Genomic DNA, 9,747 nt, shown 5'->3' with positions numbered 1-9,747 from the left:
CCATCATCACCCCAAGCATCAGCAACATTGCCATAATCATCACCACCAGCTCTGCACCATCAACACCACGACCACCACTTCTATAACTCTGTCATGCTTAAAGAGGCTACAAGTTTAACGTTTATTTCTAGGTGTTTACTGCCCTTTATTCTATAGACTCTCCCTGTCTCCAAGAAAGGACACAATTCCTGTTATCACTTGGGAGGTATAAAAACAAATTTGTCTAAGATGGTTTATGATACAGATGTGTGGAGTAACACTTGGTCCCACTGACCTCCTTCTTACCTCAGTGTACTGCTGGGTGACAAGCTCTGGGGTGGGTCCCAAGACCACATAGAAGTCCAGAATCCCTCCAGTGGTGCGGTACGTCAAGGCAGGCATGGGCTGGAAGGTCACATCTGAAAAGTATAAGAGGACACCAAACAAATTGGATGACACCAAGGTGAGGTATACCTTCTGAAATTTATACCTTGTCTCTCCTGCTCTGCCCGGAAATACAAGTGGGGTATTTTACTCTGCACCCTTACAGAGTTGAAGATGTTAAGTGAAAATCAGAGGGTCTCACTTCTTGATTTTTTGTGTTTATTATATGATTGATCACTACACTATTATACCCTTTTAAAATGTCAGAGTAATTTAAGACTCACAAAGAGTTACAAAAACGGTTGTGGGAGTTCCAATGTACACATTTCCCAGCTTCCTTTAATGGTAATATCTTACAAAATCAATGTATTTTGTTAAAAGTACTTAAAATGACATACAACACTCTAAACTTCAGTTTATTCATTATTGGGCTTCCCCACAGTGAGGGCTCAGCCCATGGTTGCACAATAGATGCTTCCGTGGGTTGATATCCAGGAAGCATAATTGAGAGACTTGCCTTGTTAAGTAATTCCCTCTTAAGGGACCTTTTTTTCAAAGGGTTAGATTAGTTCTTATTATTACCTGCTCTGGAACTCAACAAAACAAGAACAGAGAAAAAAAATAAACAAAACAAATAAACAAGAAAAATACTATCAACCAGATGACAATTTTGACTTCTTAGACAGGGAGCTCTGTTGGCCTAGTGGCAAGAAGCTGTGCTGCAATCCCAAAGACACACAGTTCGAGGCCAGCAGCTGCTCTGTGGGAGACAGATGAGCAATCACCTCCCCAATAATTGTCTCTGAAAACCCACTGAAGGGTCAGCAGTGGGTTGGTTCCAACTCTGTCGTACACAACAGACAGCAAATGCAGAAGCTTTGGCAGTTATAAAGAAAGATGGCTCAGACAAAAGCCGCAGCCACCCTCTTACCCATGGCGTTGCTGTTGAGCAGGAGCACCCCGTGGGCACTGCCGTCCTCCTCCAGCGCCATGTAGTAGGGGTGCACACCGTAGGAGTTCTTCTTGTACTGGGGGAGGCGGGGAAGAAGTGACAGGAGTTTAAAAGACAGCACGGTTGACAACCACAATGAAAAGCAGTCACTAGAGGGGTTCACGGGGCCCCAGTGGCTCACTGCATTAGACACTGGGTTGAAAACGGAAAAGCTGGTGGTTTAAACCCACTAGTTTCCCGAGAGAGAGACGAGGCAGGTTCCTTCCATAACGAGTGTGGCCTCAGAAACCCTCGGGAGGGGCAGCTTGGCTTTGACCTACACGTTCACTACAAGCTGCAATCAACCCAACAGCAGTGGACAGTGGAAGGTGGGCCCAGTCTTCTCTGAGACATAAGTTAAATGCATGACAAACAAAGGCGTGTGAGAACTGGATCACGTTCTAGGAGCAGGGTGTGGTCATCCACGTTGAGTCTGAGGACAAGCAGTGTGAGGTGTGTGTGGTGTGATGAAGAGAGGCAGAGACACAGACCCCGAACTCTGCTCCTTACCCCTGGGGGCTCGTCCCTGGAGAACATGCCCCACGTGTGCCAGTTCAGGTCCCTCCGGAAAGCCGTGTGCTCTGTCTCCCCAAAGCCGTAGAGGTAGCGGGAGGGGAGGCGAGTGGAGATGCGGATGAACATGTCGTTGAAGGTGAAGCCCAGCACCTGAGAGTCCCAGCTGGGACACAGAAAAGGGGAGGGTTGGAGAACAAGTTCAAGGTGCTCACTCCTAAGATTAAGAGCGTTCATGACTTGTCCTTCCCAGAATCTGCTCCTCTCCAAACAAAACAGACTGCGCTGGACCGAAGCAATCCTAGGTGCCCTTGCTCAGAACCTAGGGTGAGACTTCCATTTCTATTGCCATCTTGCAATTTTCTCCAAAATATGGAACCAAATCATGCCTTACTGTTGATCCTTTATTCAGGCCAGGCTTCACCGCCTCTCTTCACCCCTTTGATCTCTTCTCCACATAACACCAGAGTAAGCACTGCAGTAGCAACCATTGCCTGGCACCTTAAACCCACCCACCCACACCTTGAAGTTTGTTTCGTGAAGTGCCCTGTTTCTGACTAATCATAGCCTTGAAAATCCTGCAGTTTGCACTTGAGCTCTGCAGAATGCATCCTACAGCAGTATAAAAACTCACATCCTACCTCTGTCTGTTTACAATTTTCGGGTACTTCTCAACCAAGTATTATGAACTTTGAGGTCACCTTTGATCTGGAGCCTGTATACTACTTCACTTCTCTTGACACCACCTCTTACTTGCCGTTGTTGCTATTGTGATGTGCTCTCAAGTCCTCCGCAACTCATGGCGACCCTATGAACAACACTCTGTACCCTGCCCCATCCTCAGCCAACCTCATCATCTCTAACACACCTGACCCATTGCCACAGTCACTGTGTCAATCCATCCCAATCCCAATCCGCCGTCTCTCCTGTGCTGACCCTCTGCTCTTCCACTGTGGTGTCCTTCTCCAAGGATGGGTCCCTCCTCACAACTTGCCTAAGTTTGTGAGACAGAGTTTCAAAATCTTTGCCTCAAAGGAGCATCCTGGTTTCACCCTCTCCAGGACAGTTTGTTCTCTTGGCAGTCCATAGTATATTCAAGATGCTTCTCAACTCAAAGGCATCAATTCTTCTTCAATCATCCTTAGTCACTGCCAGCTCTCAGATGCATGGCAAGCAATTGAGAAGACCATGGTCTGGATCAGCTGCACCCTAGTCTTTAGAATGACACTGTTGCTCTTTATCGCTCTATCCTTGACAGCAGATTTTCCAAATGCAACTCATTTTTTCTTTCAATTTCTTGTACCAAGGATGTTGATTGTGGATCCAAGCAAGATAAAATCATTAACAATTTCAATGTTTTCTGTATTTATCATGATGCTGCCTATTGGCCTGGTGGTGAGGATTTTTGTTTTCTTGATATTGAGATACAAACATCAATCTTTTTCTGCTCTTTAAATACCAGATGTTCCCAAGTGTCATGGCTTATGCCTTCACTATCTGCATGATAAAGGTCCCTCCTGCTCTGGTCTGCACCTGAAGAGCTCCTTTTCTCTCCAGATCCTATTTCCAGCGTCACTTCCTTCAAGAGTCCTTCTCTGACACCATGCACAGCAGCAGGGCTGTAGGTGCTACGACACTGGTCCGATTCACAGCAGGAGGAGGTCCTGCTGGTCCAGCGGCCTCTGGGACTCACTGTTGTAGCCACTTGCCAGTCAGCTAACTGAGATTCTTCCTCATTTTTGCTGAATCTCCTCCTGTGAAATTAACTGCCTCTAAAAACCCACTGGAGGGTCACCTAGGGGTTGTTTCCGACTCTACAGCACCCAACACCAACAACTCTAATAAGCGTGAAGTCCTTCTCCAAAGGAGGGTCCCCTCCACACCCCACATACCTGGTGCTTCTATCCTACCGAGCTGTCCTTTCTCCCATGTCTATCTGTATTTTAACTCAACTTATCTTTGCTATTTACTCTCTGTGAACACCTATGGTGCTTGGCATAGCACCTTGTGTGGACTCTCCCCATGGACACTTGTTGAGTGAGGTCCAGATGAATGCAATGGCCTATATTCCCATGATGCTAAGAATTTCCCAAAGGAACAGCCAGCCCTGCAGGAAAGAACTTATTTACAAATCTGGAACTGAATGGGGACAGTCAGAGCAGGGACACTTTCCAGGACACACGGTGCCAGCAGTGATGTCCAGGGAAGTCCCAACAAGGGGGAGCCACTTACATGACGGTGCCTGTGCTCTTCCGGCGAATTTCAATCCCAAAGGGATTCTCCTTGATGACGACATCATAGAGCCGACCCGCAGGGGTGCTGGATGGCACCCCAGGTATATTGAGAGGCACGGGGACTTCATAACGGCTGGTGCTGGGATCATAAATCTAGGGCAGGAGGAAAGAGATTTTATACAAAGACAACTCTCTTAAAACCCCTTTCTTAGCAGGGTCGTGATGTCTTTACCAAAGAATCCAGCTGCTGTGTTTGTTTTCTGTGAACTCATGATAACAGAGATTTAAGCAAAGTGTCATATAATGTTTATAAGGTCTTATTTAACATTTTTACCTGAGTTGTCCTCACCTTAATCAAAAGGCCTGTATGAAACCAGCACATGTATGTTGACATTGTCGCTGCCTTATGAAATCATTTCATGTGGATGATTATAAATGCTCCTGCTTGTGTCTTGGTGTGTGAATATTAATTAACACTTGAAAATATTTCTGAATTGCAAAAGCACACCTCTTCAAAACCATAAACTCTATTTGACAGTAATAATTCTAGCTGCCCTTGTCTAAAGTAAAAACTCATTTCACTCTCAAAGAGGCACTGAAACCTGGGGGAGCCGGACCCCTCAGGACACCCACGCTTCCAGCTCTCACATAAACTCCATTTCTGAAAGGTTGCCGTCATCATTTTCCATTGTTTTTAATAGTGGAAAATGTTTGCCATTTCCTTCTCTGACAGGTCTCAGCCTTCCACAGGTTCTGGGTTCCATAGTTTCACTGTCTTTTTCTGTGTGATTCCAAATTAGAGAAACTAAACTGGTAGCATAGTGGTTAAACAATCAGGCATTCACTGAAAGGTTGAAGGTTTCTCAGTAGGAGAGAGAATATACTTCTGTAAGAGGCTGCTTCTGCAAGGATTGACAGTTTTGGCAACCCTATGCATCAGAGAGTTGGACAATGACTAGGGAGGACAGAAGGAGAATTGATGCCTTTGAGCTGTGGTGCTGGAGAAGAGTACTGAATGTACCATGGAGTGCCAAGAAAACAAACAGATTCATCCTGGAGAGGGTTAAACCAGCCTGCTCCTTTGAGGCAAGGATTCTGGGGCTTCGTCTAACATACTTTGGACATGTTGTAAGGAGGGACAGGTCCTTGGAGAAGGACATCATGCTTGGTAGGGTGGAGGGACGGCGCAGAACGGGAAGAGCCTCTATGAGGTGGATTGATTCAGTGACTGGGGTAATCAGAATGGGAGTGTCAGAGACAGTGCGATTGGCACAGGACAGAGCAGAGTTTAGGGCTGTTGTACATAGGGTCGCTATGAGTCACAAACGACTCGACGGCGCATAACAACAACAACAACATGGGTGATATCAAGTATATCAGAGATGATGAGGATGGCACAGGATGGGACAGGTGTCAAGTCTGCTTTTGAGGGTCACAATGAGTCATACTCAACGACACCTAACAACAACATGTGCAGCTGTAAACTGTCCTGCAGGGTCACTCTGAATTGGAATTGAGTAAATGTCAATGCATTTGGTTTTATTTGATGGTCTTTAAAGAAATTCCCGGGCTAACAAGAGGGATGTCCGGTCATGCTATTACCGAGCTCTTTGGAAGGAACGAGACTTGCGGTGTTTCTGCGAGGAGGAGAGGGTGATTCCTGGACAAGATATAGGCTGTGTTCCAAAAGCTTTGCTGCATTTACCAACACAGACAGGAGATAAACTCATCCTGGACACAGAAGCAGCAGGTACCGGGGCTCAGAGCAGTGATGGGGCCGAGGGGCGGAGAGTGGAAGGCAGGAAGAGCAGGAGCAGGAAGGGGTGGGAGTGAAGGCTGGAATCCCACGTAAGGGGGTCATGTCTATCCCACCGTGTGTCCTCGTGGGACGTGGGGCTCTGCTGAGGACGCAGCATCCTGTCTGCAGGTGAGAAGGGGACGGAAGGCACAACCCAGGTGATGACAGGAGGACAGAGCCTTTTAGACAAAACACACTGGTCTGACCTGGGTTCTCGTCGCACACTGACTAAGCGTGCGGCTGCTGACTGAAAGGCCAGCGGTTGGAAGCCACCAGCTGCTGTGTGAGACAGCGGGGACCGTCTGCCTGTGTGAAGGTCCCCGCTGTGGACACCTATGGTCAGTTCTACCTTCTCCTGCAGGGTTGCTGTGAGTCAGAATCAGTGCAATGGCAACAGCAACAACTCTGGCCACAGCAGAATGTAATGGAGCTAGTAATGAACTTCCCCGTAGAGGTGAAGATAACTGAGTAAGATGTGGGTAAATGTGCAGAAGAGAGAAGGGGAGAATGGGGCAAAAAATGGGGAACGGGGAAAAATCACCAGGACAGCCAAGTTTAATGGGTGGGGTTGGGGGGGAGGTGACATAATGGGAAAAGTTCAACGTGGCCTTGAAAAGACAGGATGAAAATAGGCATAGAACAAGGTAATTAATGATAGAAAATATAATAGATATGAATGACTGGAAACACAAAGCATATGTATAAAACATGATGTGTATGAATGATTAAATATTAATCAATAAACTTTTTTAAAAATTAGTCCTCAGTCCACCCACAGCCCTGTGCTTACCTTAAACTGCAACATGTCATTCTGATGGTAGGTGACAGCCAGGCGGAGGGAGGCCACAGGAGTTGAAGGCAAAGCATTGGCATAAACAGGAGCCTTTAAGGTGATGTCAGCGGTGGCCCCCTGTGTACTGTACTGGATGTTACTAACAGAGTACAGATCAGTGACGAAATAGCAGAACGGGACCCCCGGAGTGCTGGATTCCTGCAAGAAGAGAGAGGCCAACGTCATGATTAGCATGTGGTGCTAGAGGCCACTGGAGAGACCAGGCTGGACAAGGAATTTACAGGGAGAGAGAGGAAGACACCCTGCCTTCATTTGCTTGGATATTAACCTGGTTATTGTTTCTCTATTACATACAGTGTGGTTAAAGCACTCAACAGCGAATCACAAGATTGGCCATTAGAACTCACCAAGTGCTCGATGGGAAGAGAGGTGGTGATCTGCTTCCACAGCGTTAAAGCTGCAGACACCCCACTGGACAGTCCACTCTGTCCTACAAGGTGGCTGTGAGCTAGATCAACTCGACTGCAGAGGTGGGTGCGTGGTGACATAATGAAATCCAAACCCAAAGCTCAGTACTGTTGAGTGGATTTAGAATCACGGTGTCCTTTTAGGACAGACTGGACCTGCCCCAGAAGGTTTCTGAGACCATAATGCTTATGGATGCAAACTGCAAAGTAATGACATAGGGCTTTAAACTCCTGGTTCCTGGAAAAATTATTTGTGAAGCTGCGTCTCTCCTCTCCCCACCTATGCTCCTGTCTAGATAAAGCTTGAGGTTCCTGGGAAGCCATCCCTCTGAAGGTCTGCAGTGGTCATGCTGTGACGCTCACACAAATCGTAAATGGAGCAGAGAGGAGTCCATGAAGGCCGTAGGTGCGCTTACCTCCCAGACGCAGCCCCGGGCCTCACAGTTCTCCTTGGATACACCTTGCCCATCAGGGTAGCAGTCAATCTTCTCTACATCCTTCTTCAGGCTCCACTCCACGGTATATGCCTTTCCCAGGGCAAGGCTGAGGTCTGTGATAACAGCAACCTGCAGGAGTTCAAGGGACAAGGACAGTCATCTTTGGCCCAAGACCTTATAAGCTCTGAAGGGGTTGTAGGACAGGAAATAGAATCAATATGATGCTCTGGACCCCTGGAGCATGTCTGCTGAAAACCCTGGAGGAATCATTGTCACTGGTGTCAGCCTCAGGCTGCGGCTGGACTGCCCGGTGCAGACTCAGATCAACTCTCCGCCCGCCTTCACTGCTGTTCTCGTCTTCTCTGATCTTCTTCCTCCTGACCCGGGACGCTCCCTCTGCATCTCACCAGGTAGCGTCACACAAAACACCAAGCAATTGCGGCTTCTCTTCTGACCCTGTACGCCCAAACCATGCTTGCCCTCCGTCTTGAGTTAGAGCAAGGACTAGGAAACCAGAATCACAAGGTGGTGGGCTCTCATCCTCATTCCACTGAGGAAGTGTAGACAGATTACTGCGGTTCTCTGAGTCTCTGTCTTATGTGCCATCAAGTGAGCTCATAGGAACACCATGTACAACTGAACTGAACCCAATCCTGCGACATCGTCACAATCTCTGCTGGGCGTAAACCCAGTGCTGCTGTTACCGTGTTAATCCATCCACTGACGGTCTGCTTCCCCTTCCCTGACTCTCTGCTCTTTTTTTACTATTTTTATTGGCTTGCTTACAAAGTTCGTGTGTATTGTTTTTCACACTATTCTTCATTCACACAATCATTCCCATGCATTATGTTTCATAAAATTAATCACCATTGGACCTTGCCCATCATTACCCAGGACTTCCAGGGTATTCCTTATAGGTAAGGATGATGACATCTTATTTCACATACTTTAAGCATGTCCAGCCCTTGGAAAAGCATCTTGCTTAGAAAGGTGGGGGGTCACCTAAAGTGAGGGGAGTCCACAGGATGAATCGACACAGAACCTGTATCAATGGGTTAAAGAATATCTGAGATAATAAGAATGGCAGAGGGTAGGCCAAGATTCAGATCCATCATTCACAGAGTCAACACAAGTCACTGTCAGCTTGTTGGTACTTAACAAAAGCAACATGAAACAAGTGAAAATCCCAGGCTACATCAGTGGAGCCTTAATCGCCAAAGTGACATGCATGCTCTATATAGGGGCCCCTTGCAATTTAGTTGACCAATGCAATTTGTGTTTGGGTATTTGGTTTGTTTGTTTGTTTGTTTGTTTTTCTTAACTGTCACTTCCATGGGCACTGGTGGCAGGTCCAAGCAAAATTAAATTCTTAGCAACTATAATTTTTTTCTCCATTTATCATGTTGTTTATTGGTCTAATCACGAGAAATTTTGTTTTCTTTGTTTGGAGGTATAATCCACACAGATGGCTGTTTTAAGCTTCATTAGTAAGCACTTTAAGGCTTTGTTTACTGCAAAGTTGTGTCATTTTTATACTGCATCTTGTAGAAGTCTTCCTCCAATCCTAGTGCTGTATTCTACTTTATACCGCCATGGATTATTTGTTAGCTGCGGACGGTGAAAGGATACAGCTCTGACACACACCATGCTTGGTTTCAAATCCTTCCTCTACTCAAAAGACTGCTTCTTGATCTAAGTGTTGGTTCTACATGAGCACAATTAATTGTTCTGGAATTCATATCCTTTCCAATATTATACATCATCTGTCCTAATCAATACAGTTGACTGTCTTTGCATGCTTCAGGAGAAAAGATGCATGAGAAACTGCTTAAGCAGAGCACCTGATCTTCACATCACTCAGCCACTTCATGCATAAAGCAGGACAATAGGGTTGGGAACAGGGAACTACCTTAAGGCAAGATTCCTACCGGGCTGCAGTGTGGAATGGAGAGAACCTCAAGGACTTTGCTGTTGTTGTTATTGTTGTTGTTGTTATGTGCCATCATGTTGCTTTTGACTCATAGCAACTGTATGCACAGTAGCTCTGAACCCTGCTCTATCGTGTCTCTGACACACCAGAATATGAGAGGGATAGGGAAATCACTAAAAAAATTGTGGAAGAGGTACTAGAAGAAAACTTCCCAGATATTA

General features: G+C 46.4%; 1 protein-coding gene across 1 annotated transcript in view; it reads right to left on the bottom strand.

Annotated features, from left to right (window-relative positions):
- Positions 1-9,747, bottom strand: part of LOC102861179 (maltase-glucoamylase, intestinal-like) — a 113,403-nt gene that overhangs the window by 19,549 nt on the left and 84,107 nt on the right. The window contains exons 48-53 of the mRNA XM_006887236.1: positions 7,576-7,725; positions 6,690-6,890; positions 4,100-4,254; positions 1,865-2,033; positions 1,295-1,391; positions 286-398 (exon numbers count right to left, since the gene is read on the bottom strand). Of these exons, the coding sequence (XP_006887298.1) occupies positions 286-398; positions 1,295-1,391; positions 1,865-2,033; positions 4,100-4,254; positions 6,690-6,890; positions 7,576-7,725 (885 nt within the window). The remainder of the gene's footprint in view (positions 1-285; positions 399-1,294; positions 1,392-1,864; positions 2,034-4,099; positions 4,255-6,689; positions 6,891-7,575; positions 7,726-9,747) is intronic.

This window comes from Elephantulus edwardii, unplaced genomic scaffold (genome assembly GCF_000299155.1).
Source record: "Elephantulus edwardii isolate Elephantulus edwardi_28Jun2011 unplaced genomic scaffold, EleEdw1.0 scaffold00055, whole genome shotgun sequence".
Taxonomy (NCBI): Eukaryota; Metazoa; Chordata; class Mammalia; order Macroscelidea; family Macroscelididae; genus Elephantulus; species Elephantulus edwardii.
Note: the sequence above shows the minus strand (reverse complement) of the source record. Positions and strands in the feature narration are given on the sequence as shown.